This window comes from Falco cherrug, chromosome 4, assembly GCF_023634085.1.
Source record: "Falco cherrug isolate bFalChe1 chromosome 4, bFalChe1.pri, whole genome shotgun sequence".
NCBI classification, from domain to species: domain Eukaryota; kingdom Metazoa; phylum Chordata; class Aves; order Falconiformes; family Falconidae; genus Falco; species Falco cherrug.
The window spans coordinates 70,339,318-70,356,304 of NC_073700.1; the positions used below are offsets into that span (position 1 = coordinate 70,339,318).

A 16,987-nucleotide genomic window follows, 5' to 3' on the forward strand; every position below is an offset into this window, starting at 1 on the left:
CACTGAATCAGAAATACTAACATAAGTTCTTATTTACTTGGAGATACTAAGTTTTTAATAACAATTTGAGACATTGTTGAAAAATAAGAAAGAATAATTGACTTCCAAATGTAATCATGATTTCATCTCATATGAAGATTTTGGGAAAACTTTTAACGCTTCCCTGTACATCTAGGAAGTCTTCAAGGCAACAAACGATATAATTCTGTTACACATGGAAGAGCATCCTGCAGCTTCAGAACCAAACATGAGAAGTTTCCCTTAAGCAGCTGTGCAGAGTCTATGAACTTAGGTGTTGCCCAAAGAAGAGGATTTGGTTACTCTGTGGCATTAACACTTTGTGGTTGCTTAAAAAAATTATAAAAAGACCCTTCCTGTGCCTTCATCCATTCAGTTCACTAGCTCACCATGATCTTGTACTAGCTGAAGTATCCAGTTAGAAATTATACAAACTGTTCATTTCCATTTCTGACCTTTCTCACAGAGAAGGAAATTTTCCAAAAAATCTGGCAGTTTTCACCCTCTTAATAGACTCTTTAGGGCTAACACCACTTAAGCAAGGGAATCTTCTAAAAAAGCCTTTCATTCTTTAACAAAACTCAAGGATTTCTGAAAATTCTATCCATTAAAAAGTTTTAAGCTTATTTGGATTTTAAATAATTTTTTAATATGGAAAAACTGTCTTCTGTCCTCACACTTTAGGTCTATAGAGTATCTGTGTTATACACAGAAACTACTAGATACTGGAGTCATGCAGTCTCTCAATATCAATGTATTTATCTTTAAAATACAACAGATTAATAACTTAAGATAGCAGTACAAATTATTTAAAAATATTATTACAATGTATATTTATACTGTATATATTTTAAAATGTCATTATTTGTTTTACTTCAGTTAAAAACCTGCTAATAGCTACATCAGAGACACATGTTGCTGAACAATAAGGGCATGAAGATACATACAAGTGTCAGTTGTCGAGCAAGGAAATTATTTGGAGCAAATCTTCAAAAAAATTATGAGTGTGCCAGAAGGAAAATGAACAAAAAGGAGGCTTTTTTCCTTCCTCCTTCTCTGACTTCTTAAAAAATAAGGCAAAATATGATCTAGTACCCAGACTTCTAGATTAATTTTTTGGTAGGTTTTTAAATCTAAGTAATTCCATCATCTTCCACGAGGCATATCACACAATTTAACAGTCTGCAAGATCAAGATCTAAGTTTCACTAACAGTTAAGAGGCTGGCTGGCTAATGTGCTTAACTGGTCTCCCTAGCTTCAAGCAGGTCTGAAAACTTGAAGACACTGTCCAACTTCATGTTTGCTGTGACAAGTTGGAGGTGTGGGACAAGCCATGGAACCAAGCTCCTTTTTAAAGACATTATAATCAGGTTACTGTACCATAAGTCATTTTGCTTAACAATGACTCAGCAACAAGAATTAAATCAAATAGTGGCACAGTGGTCCAAGTTACATCTTAATGATGGGCCTAAAATGATGGAATTCTTTATGGGAATTTAATTTTTGGATTGTAAGGAGGCAAAAAAATTCATTCATTCTACCCATATGAGAAGCATATAAAGAATTGTCCCTTTAGCCACCTTCATACTTCTCTACTTCTGTAGATTTGTGTCCTTGCACGGACAGAACATGATCCTCCAGGAAAGTGCTACAATTTAAGCACAGACATTATCTCCTGAGTCTGGCCAAACACTTGGTGATGGGATAACACCATAATTTTTAGCGAAAGCTGTTCATCCTCCAGAGATAAACAAACACAAAGATTGATCTCAGATAAAGCGTAATAAGAAATGAAATATGAAATAAGAGTTTTAAAATATCAGTTATTTATTTACATTGACCTAATATCAAAGACACTATTACATTGCTCCATTTTCGTTGTGTCTCATGTTCACAAGTAATCCTATAAACTACAATTCAGCGATAATTCCTAGGATTTAATGATGGGTTGGCAAATGAGCAGAGTGAAATTGGTCTAATCTCTACCCTTTTGTATAGACATTACATTCACTACTACTGTCTGAAATATTCAATAGGCACTTTCCTATTAGAAGTAGCTTCGTGTTGAAAGCACTGTAAGAAGAGTCACTGAAATCAATGTTTAAGATAATGTTTAACAAGTCAGAGGCCTGAAAAAGTCAGTGATTTGCTGGGAAGTAACACTGTTCATCAAAACTATCAAAACCATCACAGAACTGGATATGACTTTTGCTTATCACAATGCCAGCATAGCTAGAGTCCCCCCTCTTTTTTTTTTTTTTTTTTTTCCAAAAAATCAAGACTTGTGCCTAAATCTTCATACATCATTGCAGACTCTTCCCTTAATGGCACATACAGGACAGGTTACATGCTAGAATAATACCTCTGAAGTTACAAACAACCTTGAATTAAACACAGAAATTTACCTGGTTTATAAGCAACAACATTTCCAACATTTGGTCTGTATTAAGAAAAAGCCAAGTTAAATGAAAGAGAAAGCTACAATTCATAAACTTCTGTATGTCTTTGTTCATTATTTTTGTGTACCTTTGACTTCAAAGCCATTAGAAACTGTAGAGTATTTGGGGTTTTGGTTTTGGTTTACATCAATTTATCCTGAAATTGAAGATAATATGAAATATGTTTCCAGTCAGACCAAAGACCCATCTAGCCCAGCATTCGCTCTCTTGCAAAGGCCAGTAACAGGTGTGGGCAAGCAGACTATTAGAATTTGCTTATATTTCCTCCCAGACTGAAGCACTCTGCAACCTTGAGTCAGTGATTTTATCTCTGTGTTCAAAAGGTCCAAGAAAAATTTCCTTCCAGTTAATTTGGTAAGTAATCTTTGAAGCCAGTAAATTTTTTAGCCACCATTAATATTCTGAGGCACCAGTATCACAATTTAATGGTCATATAAAGAGTTGTGCCTTTTCTTTGTTTTACAACCTGATAATTTTGTCCTCCACAGTTTGTTCACCATAAGAAACAGCAAAATAAATTACACCCATTTGCCTTCTCTTTGTATTCATCATTTTATAAGTTTCTATGATATTCCTCTTCACAGACATTTCCTTTTGGGGATGAAGAAACCTATTCCCTTTGATCTTTCCTAATATAGAAGACACTGTGTTTATTCTTGTTGCCTTTCTTAGTACTTTTCAACTGTACCTTTTTTTGAGATGGAAACACCAGAACTGTTAATGGTATTCATCATGTGCATGTATAATGCATTTGATAGTGACATGGTGTTTTGCCTTTTATTCCTGGAATTTGAAATATATTTATTCCTTTTTGCCTACTTAGTAACAGGCTGCCATTTTCATGAAAGAATCCACATTAATTCTGATAGACTGGATGACACAGGTTGCAGAACACCCCATGACATTCCACTTGAAACCTGTCTCCATTATGACACCTGAACAGTAATTTATTTTCTCACCTTTGCTTTCTATTTTATAAACACTATCGCCAGGAGAGGAGTTCCTTTTTACCTCTTAGTGTTTACGTGACTGAAGAGCCTGGTCTAAAAACTTTTGAAAAAGCTAAATAACTGTATCAGCCCAATCACCATTATGCACGTGCTCACTGACTCCTTTAAAGGATTCAAACAGATTTTAGAGATTGAACTTTCCTTTACACAAGCAGTATTGAGTCTCCCCATAACTATCATATTCATCCATGCAGTTTTTTTCAGTAACTATTTCTACCACTTAGCACAGCACAGAAGACAAACTTTCTGTCATTATGGATGTATTTCTTTTTGAAAATGAAATTTTCTACCCTCCATTTCCCTAGTACAAAGGGTACATATTAAATACCGCAAGTAACTGTATGCCTTGCGTCTACTGTCATGCCTTTTAATTTTTTTTTTTTATACTGCAAAGATATTTAAGTTTTAATTATTCAGGCCTGTTTTAATTACTCCTATCCACATAGATCTTTGTGTCACCTCCTGATTTTCTAGGTTATCCCATATAGAAATGGCTTTAGATCAATTTATCCTCTCTTACCCTCTCACACTGAAGTTTTATGTCAAGTCGCCTTTCATAAGCATTTATTATTGACTGGCACTTATGAATTACATTTGTAATATTCATGTTTCCACAGAAGAGTTGGGCAAAACCTGATATCAATTGCTATGCCTCAGCGACATCACGGCTATTGGATGTTACTATCTTAGTCAAAATTATTTATGCGTATTTAATATTGAAATTGTGAGGTAGTTTTTGCTGATCAATTTTTCTGTGACCTTTGAAAAAGCTCTTGCAGCACTATCACTCTTTACAGACAAACCCACTGCTTTTTTAAAACAGTGTACTGAACTGGATTTAGTTTCATGCTCCTCTGTGGGACTCATTGAGGTCCTGATTTTCATTAATTTAGTTATTATCTGACACAGAATTTATATTATACCCTTTTCAATGTTTCTGTCTTACTTCCTCTACTTCTTTCTGAATAAACCAATTCAACTTTAAAAATACCTATATTTTGAACTTTTATCTTCTGGGGAGTCTCCTTATACCTTTTGAATTTATTTACGCTCTTGAAAAGTGTGCTAGTGTCAGACCCTTAATCTCCATCTTTTGAAAAAAAAGTCACATTACTACCATTATTTCACATTTAGCTTCAGTTCTTGTACTTGTCACTGTAGCACTTCCAATGACAGCAGCAGTTCAGGTTTTTCTGGTAACAACTGTATCTCTTTGCATAAGATCCAGAAGATGTAGTATTGTCATTCAAAATACCTGTAAAATTTTGTATTCAGTAAAAACCTCTGCAGATCCATCTAGGATCTTAATGCTTCCATCCTTAAAGAAAGGGAATGTCTGCACAGTTGAAAAGACAGGCAAATTTCAGGTCACTCTTCTCCTTTCTCTTTTGATTTTTACAAATGGAAAGCTAATACTGTTCTTCAAATAAAAAGAGGCCTGGATTGTTTCATACATTACTACTTGCAAAGCCTGCCAAAGACAACAACCTCCACAAAGAACTATACATGCCCAGTTACTCTGGTTTGTATGCTGTCCAAGAAAAGCAGAAACAGAATCATCTTTAAAATACATTTTTAGAATAACATGGGTAAGCTGGGAGAGTAAGAAACTATGTAAGGATGGCAGAGCTTGGGCTATAATTGTGTAATGTTTATTTTATAGCACATAGCAGTTTATAAACTTACCACATCCTTGGGTGGAGGCTCTACTTCCTTCTTTACTTTTTTACCCATTCTAAAAACAAAAAACAAAAAATAAAAGCAGACAAACTCACTCCTGTTTTATAGGAATCATTTTACCAGGGATTTAGGAAAGCTTGCAAGACAGACCTTCTCATTCATTTGACCCACCTGATCCATTTGAAGATCTCTTTGACATACTAATTTCTATGCAGAAAGTTGTCCCTTATAAACAAAACAAACTTTCTAACACTTGAACACATTTGGTAAAATACAGCTGTTAACAAAACACATAACTAAAAAGAAAGATCTGAGATGTGACAGGCTCAAGCTGTAATGTGGTACAAATACACAATTCTTGCTTTAATTTAGTTTTATCTGCATCTATAAATCATGTATGAACTTGAAAGTCCTATTAGCGTATTTCTCTCTGTCTACACCTTCTATGTTGGCAAACATTCTACACAACTGCAGAATGTACAAATAAGGTCTGCCTTCAAAATGCAGTTCAAATTTCAATTTGAATTCTCTGTTCATATTTCACAGAAGACAAAAATCAGGTCTGCAGGTATTAAGCAGTTCTGCACAGCACAAATTTCACTGGTTTAAAAAAGTTATACCTATTTACACAAAGTACAACTTACACCTTCTGCTTTTTTTTATTAGCACATGTGCACATGAACCAGGAAGACCATCTCCGCTGCATCTATAGTAGCTTCTGAAACATACGGATGTAATACCTCATGTGGACCTAATTTCATGTAGCTTGCAAAACTTCAGCAGAGCCTTCCACTCTACAGCTACAGGCAAAAGTAAAGAGCAACATAACCCACTAGCACTACCTATGTCTAGAACATAACCCAAGTTATGCCAAACTTAGGTTTGTTTTAACACTATGTAAAAGTGAAATGTGCACTGTTAGTACCCATTAGAAACTCCTCCATTAGTTCTCAAAAGGAAACCACACATTAAACCTCAGCCAGACTGCCTGTGGTATAAGAGGTTTTTCTGGTGCAGTATGAGCTGCAGCCTGGCTGGTTACAAAAGTCAAGGCTATTGTTTGTTGTGTTCAACAAAAATCTGGAGCTCTTATTGAATCCTCTGAATTTTTTTTAGGTATTGTTCCTATACTGGCTTCTTGAACTGTAAGGCGGCAGTAGTGAAACCAGTTCATATGCACATTCTAAAAATGGATCTGAAATATAAATTTTCGTAAGCAGGTCACTCATTATAGTTTTGAGATGAAGACCCATACAATCAAAGATTCTTCACCTCCCATCTGCTTTACCCTTGTGCATATATACACACGCACATGAAAACACACACACCCCCCAGAATTCAGTATTTCAGAAAGTGCAGCTTTGGCTTGAGACAGAGTAACTTATATAAAGAAAGCATAAGGACAAATTACTAATAGTATATTCAACAAAAATGATGGACATACTACCTTCTGATTTATGCAGTCACTGTAGAAAGTAAGCATCATGCACACATACAAGAATCAGATTTACAAGGACCAGGAAATACTGGTTATTAAAACTGTGTTAAATCCTGATATGGACATATGAACATTTATTTAGAAATATTCAGTTCAGCTCAATTAATTTCAAATATAAACTAAGCTAAAGTAATAAAAAGCAATTTTAATTTTGAATGAGTTTAGGTTTAAACCAAACTATTTTAAGAAGTTAATTCATGTAGAAGTATTTATAATGTTGTAAAATTAATGTTCATAGATTCAAATAATTATACATATTCCAAAACTGTGAATAACTAAAGCCTTTAACTGTAAAAATTTCTTCACACTGTACAATTACATCCAACTTCTGAGAATATTTTCAAGACACACATTCTTCTACATCTTCAGAAATATTTGGTTCCTTGGTAATATTAAAAAAGCAGTATGATCTGTAGCAACAAGCACACAGAACTGGCCAATTATTGTGGATTACACCCCTCAGTCTGTTTCTTTGCTGCAGTTATTATTCTGGATTTCAATGCATTCTGCCATCAAATGTTGCTCTTAGCTTTGTTCCCATAAAGCGCTCTGCATTCAACAGTCATCCTCTGACTCGAAGCAATGATGCACATGGAATTCTTTGGCTTACTGATAATTAAAAATGTGTCTTCTGCATTAAATTTTGATTTTCAGACAATCAATGTGTACAGGTATTGAAAGGCCACTGACCCATGAAAGAACTTCTTATTCAAATACCTTTCTCTCCATGATAGCTGCATGTTGCCTTTTCTCAGTAGGTTTACAGTATGCTTATCTTTGATTCTCAGTTTACTATTCTAAATATTTAGAATTCAGAAAAAAACTAGCAGGATTTAGATTTTTTAAATGTGATTAAATGCTGGGTGTATCTTACCTGAAAAACCTCTTTTAAAAACTAAAACTCTTTTCACTAGTAATTAAGTGTAATTAATTAAATTAAATAATTACTGGAGAAACTGGCTGCTCAGGGCTTGGATATGCGTGCTCTGCACTGGGTGAAACCTGGCTGGCTGGCCGGGCCCAAGGAGCGGTGGTGAACGGAGTCAAACGCCGTTGGTGGCCGGTCACAAGTGGTGTCCCCCAGGGCTCAGTCCTGGGGCCAGTCCTGTTTAATCTCTTCATCCATGATCTGGGCGAGGGGATCGAGTGCCCCCTCAGCCAGTGTGCAGAGGGCACCAAGCGGGGGGAGCGCTGATCTGCTGGCGGGCAGGAGGCTCTGCAGGGGGGTCTGGGCAGGCCGGGCCCATGGCCGAGGCCGGTTGTAGGAGGTTCAACAGGGAGAAGTGCCGGGTCCTGCACTGGGGACACAAGAGCCCCACGCAGCGCTACGGGCTGGGGAAGGGTGGCTGGGAAGCTGCTGGGCAGTGGAAGACCTGGGGCAGCTGGTCAACAGCCGGCTGAACATGAGCCAGCAGTGTGCCCAGGTGGCCAAGAAGGCCAACAGCAGCCTGGCTTGTATCCAAAGCAGTGTGGCCAGCAGGGCCAGGGAAGTGATTGTCCCCCTGTGCTCTGCACTGGTGAGATCGCACCTCAAATACCGTGTTCAGTTTTGGGCCCCTCACTACAAGGCAGACATTGAGGTGCTGAAGTGTGTCCAAAGGAGAACAACGAAACTGGTGAAGGTTCTAGACCACAAGACTTAACAGGAACAGCTGAGGGAATGGGGGTTGTTTAGCCTGGAGAAAAGGAGGCTCAGGGGAAGCCTTATTGATCTCTACAGCTACCTTAGAGGAGGTTGTAGACAGGTGAGTGTTGGTCTTTTCTCCAAAGTAACAAGTGACAGGACAAGAGGAAACAGCCTCAAGTTGTGCCAGGGGAGGTTTAGATTGGATATTAGGAAACAGTTCTTCACTGAAAGGGTTATCCAGCATTGGAACAGGCTGCCCCAGGGAAGTGGTTGAGTCACCACCCCTGGAGGTATTTAAGATGTCCTGGTTTCATCTGGGATAGGGTTAATTTTCTTCTTAGTACCTGGTGCAGTGCTGTGTTTTGGATTTGGTGTGAGAACAATGTTGATAGAACACTGATGTTTTAGGTTGTTGCTGGGTGATGTTTATACAAAGTCAAGGACCTTTAAGTTCCTTGGGCCCTGCCAGTGAGAGGGCTGGAGGGGCATGGGAAACTGGGAGGGGACACAGCCAGGGCAGGTGACCCAAACTAGCTAAAGCAATATTCCATACCATGCAATGTCATGTGGAGTATATATAAGCTGGGGGAAGAAGGAGGAAGGGGGGAGGACATTTGGCATTATGGCATTTGTCTTCCCAAGTAACCATTATGCACGATGGAGCTTGGCTTTCCTGGAGATGGCTGAACACCTGCCTGCCCATGGGAAGTACTGAATGAATTCCTTGTTTTGCTTTGCTTGTGTGCACAGTTTTTGCTTTATCTATTAAAGTGTCTTTATCTCAACCCACAGGTTTTCTCACTTTCACTCTTCTGGTACTCTCCCCCATCCCACTGCGAGGGGAGTGAGTGAGCGGCTGCATGGAGCTTGGTCACCAGCCAGGGTTAAACCATGACAGACATGCAGATGTGGTGTTTAGGGACGTGATTTTGTTGTGGACTTGACAGTGTTATGTTGTTGGACTCAATGATCTCAAAGGTCTTTTCCAACATAAATAATTCTATAATACTATCATTCTAAATCTTAAAGGCAAAATAAAGAATATTCTCATTTGAGCAATATTCTCTACTTGATGTACTGTAGGTTTCTATAATCATAGAGGCATACTTTTTCCACATATATTTTTTGAGATTAAAGGGTTGATTGTTTTAAATCATGTAGAACTAGAGGTAATAAAGGACACTGACATAACAGATGTAGTCCATGCACAGTGAAGTAATCTATGAAGTTATCATATGAAGTAGTTTCTATGCTACTTCCTGTCCTCCACCTGAAATTTATTGCCTTCAGTGGTGGGCAGCCTGCTTTGCTTTGCTCCTACCCTGTTCCAGTGCAGTGTTCTCATCAGGTGTTGTCTCTCAGCCAGCAGGACAGTCATTACGTCTAACTAAATCCTTATTCCAAAACTACGATCCCCAACACACACCCTCAGCTCTGACTATTCTTGGTGCCAAAGCTCAGCAGACACCACTGTTTCACCCTGAACTTCATTAGGGCCTCCAGCTTTCCCATAGGACCAGAACTATCCCACTGTGAGTATCTTAAGTTAAACCAGTACCCAGAAACTATGAGCAGTATCCACTAAACTAATTAGGCATCAGTACTTAAGTTAGTCACTCTACCTGATAATCAGTGGAGATCTAGTCAATGTATTCAATAGGTCTTAAGGCAGATTAATCCTAAAGTAGGTTATCTAAAATTGAATTGCACCTTAAAAATAAATACTTTTTCCTCAGACCAAAAACAGAGCCTAGAGTTGCTAGCTCATGTATTGACATTTACATTGACATCTAAATTTAGTGAGATAAACTTATTACCCTGTTTCTCCACATGAAGCCACATGCTAGGCCTGGCAGATACTATCACAGTAGACAGAGCATTAGCAGAACTAGGCATGACAAAACACAGCCACCTTTTCTTTTTAAAAGCTGCTGAAGGAATAGGCCCATCTCCAGTAACATCTCCGTGACTAGAACATTTTACCCATAAGTAGAAAATGATTTTGAGGAAGGTCACAAATGTGGACTTTTTAGTTGAAAAGTGGAACCCTCTTAACCTCCTGGCTATTATATCATGAACTGGCATCTCTGCCACATCAAATATAATCAGGAAATATTACCTAGTTTTTTAGAGTTGTTGCAGATGCCTGACAAGAGGAGAGACTCCAAGTACTAGATTGTAAGATAATGATGGCCATGATCCCTGTACTTCATTTTATTGTCTTGGTCTGGGAATCTCTGCTTGGTGTGAAACGTTTCTCTTGGACTGCAAATCTGAGATAACCACTTATTTCTAGTCACTCTAATTTTTCTTTCTTTTTTTTTTTTTTAAATACCAGATGATGGATAGCAAGTGAGCTTTAACAAAAAAAAGGTCTATAAAGCATACTTTGAAATATGAGGAAAGTCTTATGGTGGTTTTTCTGTTCAAAATACTGAAACCTTTACAGTATGGAGTATATATCTGTACTATCAGAGTCCTGTTGCATACATGTAAAGACCATAATATTTTGTGGTTTTATGCTGGGCAATGCATTTAGAAAACATTAATTGTTCCATTTGCATTTTCTGTTTTCTAAAACATTAAATATTTGACACAACCTAAGACCCTGCACATACTGAATGCTAGCAAAGCAGGAGACAAAGAATAAGTCAAAGACACAGCCAGCTGTGGAACTTACCTCTTAGTCAAGGAATCAAAGGTCTCTTCTGAGAGCAATTAGTCCTATGGAAAAGCAACACAAAGAGAAGGATTTAAGAATAGCTTCTAACCAGGTATTTATTACACAATCCACTTGCGAATTAATTGTCCCATGCTTTAAGATACTTTGAAGCTCTGTTACTACAACCTGGCCATGATTTGTAGGTTCTTCCTGAAAACAATGCACAAGTGAGATTCTTTTTGCCTTCCAAGTGATAATTACGTAATCTCAATTTAGTCTACCTAGGTTAAGTGAAGTCTCGATGCTTCTTCTTGTCTCACAGAAATTAAAATACATTTTCTGTGATAACAATGAAAATTTCCTATAAACTGGTCATCTGCATTGATTACATCAATTAATTTCTGTATGGACACTCTAGTTCTGCTACCTTCCAATGCAATCAAAAGGAAGATACTAAAATTATAATCACAGCAATGGTAGTCTTACTAAATCTTACTGCTTTCTTGAGTCCCTAAACTAGTATGCCCTTTGTATGCCGGTCTAAATATCCTCCTCATCATCACAGGTACAGGTACCTTTTTAATAATTAAGAGAGCAACATAGAATAATTTTGAAACTCCCTTCTTTCCTTCTCCCAGATGATTCTTCTGTGTTTCTTCTGTCCTACTCCTTAAATACGGATTAACAGACTCCCCTTGCCCAGTGTTGTAATGCCACTGCAAGCATTAGTACATTATAAAAAACTTGGCTTCACAGAAGAGAGTTAAAAAGAGGTACCAGGTCCAATTTAATATTCAGTTGCTGAAGATATATGCTGTATGAAAATAATACATTATATAAGAGACCAATTAAGTCAAGATCTTTGAACCTGCCCACTGTTTTATCTATGCCCATGTGTATTAGGCAAAAAATGATTAGGATTAAGTCAAGAATTAGCTACAGTGCAACAGATGTTAACTAACCAAACTTAACTAGAACCTGTTCCTAGATAAAAGATAACATTTTCTATTTTAATTCAGCTGGGCAAAGTCCATCCCCCTGTACACCCCCCTTCAAATACATTCTGATCATTCTGACAGTTCATTTAAAGATTACATTTTTTCCAACCATCTATGTGTTTGTAAATTATACAATGCACAAAACAAAAGATTCACTAAAAAAAAATACTGAGAGACGCAGAGTGGAGGACTCTGCAAGCAAACCCTTAAAACCAAAATGAGTTTGTAGTTAGATGCCAGGCTGAGGAAATAGCTATGAGAGAAAAAAGGTGGGGATTTTAGGTAAGCTAAAAAATAATACAAATATTCATTTAAAATCTCAGAACTCAACATACGTTGATACTTTTTATTTGCATTCTGATATCACATTGACATTCATCTGTTACTTTCAAAAGCACAAGGATAGATGCTTAGATTTTTAACAAAAGCCAGGATTCTCAGGTATTTGATTCCACAACCTGATGCTGTGAAAATAGGCAAGATTGGCAATAAAATTTTGACTCATGTACATCCTCTGATTGATAACAGCACCTTTTTTCATACTGCCCAAGGACCATACTTCACCGTTTTCTGAAGCTGAACAGCTTGGTACAGCTAAGTAAGAGGTATACTGTCAGGAGTGTTTCGGTTGTGTTAAGATCCTAAGCTGTAGGGACAGAATGTATTTTCCAATTTGTACAGTGTAAAATATGATGTATGAACGTCAGTAAAAAGAAGTAATGGGAATTACGGAACACGATAGCATTCTTTCCAAATCACAGAATTAATGAGGCCTCAGCACAAAAATCCTCCTTCAGTGAGTAAGAACAGTCTTCCATGGCAGATCAGTATCCCACCTCCAGAATGGTAAGAGCCAAATGCTTCTGATAAATGCATGAAACCAATCCCAAAAGTCAGATTTCCTTCATCTGTTACAGGTTTTTTATTTCCCTAAAGTACAAAGGTTTAGATCTCCTGAAGTTTTTATGTTCTTCCTAACAATAGTAGCTATTTTTATTGTCCACATAAATGCTTAATCCTTTTACTCTTCATTCTTAGTTTGACACGCTATGGCACCCATCCAATTGTCAAGTGTACTGTATAAGGACCTACTCTTTAGATTTTAAAAATATGTAAACAGTTTAAATGTGTTATTCAATTCAACACAATATCCCCTTGTTCTTGTACTACAACTTCAGTTAAAAGATGCCCTGACTTGATCTTTTAGGCTTTCTTTTATAACTCCCTGTACATTTTGATTTATCACCTTTCTAAGCTGCCTTAATTATTTTTACTGTATAGCTTTTCCAGACATATATGTTTCTTGTCTCAGAGTCCCTCTGTGACTGTTAAATCTTTCTCAGACATGATGACCCTAACCTGAAATACCATAATCAGTTCTAGAACACTACTGATTTATTCCAGTGACATTATAACTTTTTGGGTATTAATTTTTACCCAATTTCCTCAGTGAAGATCTTCACTACACTATCCACATATGGTGAGCAGGTAATTTTCTCAGTTGATCACAATTAATTTAAGTTCATTGTTGAAGAGTATATTGTTCCACATAGTCCCGACAGTCTAAATTACATTGGTTTCATCAACAATGAATTTTATCTGTCACACTGCTACCAGTTCACCTAACTGCAGAAGAGCTCTCGGAAGTTTCTAGCAGTCTTCTTTAGTTGTAACATAAATTACTTTATCTCACTAGAAAATTTTGATTTCTCTATGTTATTGCTCATTTCCAAATTATAATGAACATATTAAATAACATCAGACCTAGGATCTATCCTTGGAGAATCTAAGCTATGACAACCTGAATGAAAGGAGAGTTTTAGAAATTATGTCTGTGATTTTAAATGTCTCACTGAGACACATAGTGAAATCCCTCATCCCATAAGAAAGAAACTAAAGAAAAATTGACTTAATCTAAACCAAATGAGAGACAGTAGTTACACAACCACTGCATGAGCAATAATAGCAGGACACTTCTCATACAGAAGTCAAAGATGGTCTGCCTTAGGAAGACAGACATTTTAAAGACTAGTAAAAAATTAAATACATGCCTTTTTTTAGCCAGCTGTGCCATCTACATGTCTTAAAATGAATGCTTCCTTCTGCTAGCTTCACAGGGACACTGGGTGAAAGGGACATTCTGATCAAACTTATTCCCCTGCCCCATCACAGCCACCGCATCATATTAATCCCATCTGATACCTCTCACGCTGTACCTTAAAAACTGTTAGGTATTTTGTTCCCACTTCTCTTGTTAAAAAAGCTGTTCCACAAGCCAAATGCTCAGACACCCAAGGACCTTTTTTAATTTAAATTTAGTCTGCATTTATTCATGACAAGTTTGCTGTATTTGTGTCATGTTCAGCCATTTGTCAATTAGTTTCTTTGCCGGCGTGTATTAAAACATTATTTATACTAAATATTTATACTATATACTATATATTTACTATGTTCTAGACATACTATATAGTATACTATATATACACTATATATATAGTTACATATATAGAATCAGAATACAATTAGAATCATAGAATAGTTTGGGTTGGAAGGGACCTTTAAAGGTCATTATAGTTCAACCCCCTGCCATGGCAGGGACACCTTCCACTACACCAGGTGTTTCAAAGCGCCATCCTGCCTGGCCTTGAACACGTCCAGGGATGGGGCATCCACAGCTTCTCTGGGCAACCTGTTCCAGTGCCTCACCACTCTCACAGGGAAGTATTTCTTCCTTATATCGAAACTAAATCTACCCTCTTTCCGTTTAAAACCATTCTCCCTTCTCCTATCACTACATGCCCTTGTAAAAAGTCCCTCTCCAGCTTTCTTGTAGGCCCCATTCAGGTACTGGAAGGCTCCTATAAGGTCTCCCTGGAGTCTTCTCTGCTCCAGGCTTAACAACCCCAAATCTCCCAGCCTGTCTTCATAGGTGAGGCACTTTAGTCCTCTGATCATCTTCAGGGCCCTCCTCTATTTGAAAATAAAAAACATATCCCACCTCAGATTTAATTTTGTTAAAGAACTCTTCTAATTTCCTCAAAGAAAGTGATTCTTCCCACATCATCCTCATAAACTCTTAAGTCAACCTCTTGAAAACACGGATGACCTGAGCTGAACACAGCATCCCAGATAAAGCCTCTGTCTTGTTTAAAATTGTACTCATACTCCTTTGTCAACATTGGAAATACCTCAGCTATGCTACTATTATGTACATGACTTTTATTATTACGCCAAACTGCAAGGGTAGCCCTGTCATTTAATTTTAACTGTTCATTTACCAGCATTTAATATATTAACAGCTTAAAAAAAAAAAAAAGATTAAATTTGTTACAGTTTACGACAAATACAGGTAGGAGGTTTGCAAACCGAAGTAGGAACTATAGGATGTATAAACCCATGTTGGCATTCATTGTGGTGTTAGCAGAACATCAGATAATCTGAAAATGGCAACATGATAAATATCACAAAAATGAAGGGAAATAAAAAATGTTGCTTCCATTCACTTTCAACAGAGGTGAGAAAGTGAGCTTGCTCACAGTCAAGGAACAACAGAAAGCAGATGTGTTTATCTTGCATAGGTTAAAATAATACAGTATCAGACTACCTTATATAGATGATAACTTCAGATTAGCAGTAAGATTATGAGAGTTCTGTTCTACAGATAATACTCCTCTGTCATCAAATCCATGCTTTGGTTTGAAATTCCTGTCTGCAGATGCCCCCAAACCTTTGAAACATCAATAATTTTTTTTTCCTTATCTATTATCCATACAATTTTAGGTCTCATACCTTTCAGGTTACTGTCACACATAAATTCTATGTATCTTATCTGTAAGTGCACTGTTTTCTTTGTTCATATTACATATCCAAATTTTTAAATAAAATTATTTTCCTCTACCATATAAGTTTCCTTAGGGCAGGTCCACTGCAGTTCCTTGCTTCCCAGTTCACATCTGGAAGTACTGGTCACAGTCACCCTCTGCTGAAAAAGCCCACCCGTGCCTTTCAGTTCCTTTGCTGACGCCAATCCCTGAACTCCCAGTTTCCAGTAGGAAATACTGTCAGGAGCCCCCAGGTGCAGGATTTGCTCTGCCTGGTTTTAAATGTTATTTATGTTCTTTCTGATACACTTCAGCTGTTACTAAATCTTAAAAATTTATTATAAATCTTGCAACTGTCACTGCTGTTCTTAAAGGTGTGGGTGCCATTACCGAGCAGAGAGTAAGTTTTTAGGTTTTTTTGGTTGTGGTTGGAGGAGATGTCAGCGTACGCCTTTAATAATAATAATACCAATGAGAAAGAACGATTCTTTTTTAACTTTGACTCGTGACTTTCGAAAGGCTGCAGCCAGGCGGCTCTCAGCTCGCCGCGCAGCGCTGAGGCGCCGAGCGCGCCGTGCGGCGGGGCGCGCAGCTGGGCAGCCCCCGAGGGCAGCGGCCCCGCCCGCCCAGCGCCGCGCCGGCCCCGCCGGCCGCCTGCCGCGCCCGCGCCGCCAGGGCTCCCACCGGCGGCTCGCCACCGACACAAAACGGATTATTTCTGCTTGCTTGGAGCTGTCAGCGCCCAAGCCCCCGGCCCTCGCGCTACCTGCCCCCTTACGTGCCCCTCTCCTCAGGCGCCGCTGCTGCTCTCCGCGGAGACACCGTCCCACCGCCCGCGCCAGACCTGCCGCCACCCACCCTAGAGAGGCGGGCCGGGAGCAGCCCCCACTCACCCGCCGCGCCCGGGCACGACGCGCCGCCCGGGGGCGATCACGCAGCAGCGGCCCGCACCGGTGTTTCGCCAGTTGCTAGGCGACACCTGCGGCGCATGCGCGGGCCGCCGCGCGGGGGAGCGGGCGGGAAAGTGGGGCGGGAAGGTGGGGCGGGCTGGGCGCGCCTGAGGGGAGCTTGCGGCCACCGCCGCCGCTATTCCCAGCGCCTCTTCTCCCGTTTCCCAGTTGTCCCTGGGCAGTGGCTTCAGGCGTGTTCGTTTAATATGGATCTCCAGAGCCCCGGGGAGTGATTTCACCATGACACATGCATTAATCCATTT

The 16,987-nt window shown here is 38.7% G+C and overlaps 1 protein-coding gene across 8 annotated transcripts in view; it reads right to left on the reverse strand.

Annotated features, from left to right (window-relative positions):
- ARMC3 (armadillo repeat containing 3) overlaps window positions 1-16,987 on the reverse strand; it is a 99,020-nt gene that overhangs the window by 45,284 nt on the left and 36,749 nt on the right. For all 8 annotated transcript variants that reach the window (XM_055708341.1, XM_055708340.1, XM_055708342.1 and 5 more), the window contains 2 exons: window positions 10,974-11,017; window positions 5,175-5,223 (listed from right to left, as the gene is read on the reverse strand). In XM_055708341.1, coding sequence (XP_055564316.1) covers window positions 5,175-5,222 — 48 coding nt within the window. In that variant the 5' untranslated portion in view covers window position 5,223; window positions 10,974-11,017. The remainder of the gene's footprint in view (window positions 1-5,174; window positions 5,224-10,973; window positions 11,018-16,987) is intronic.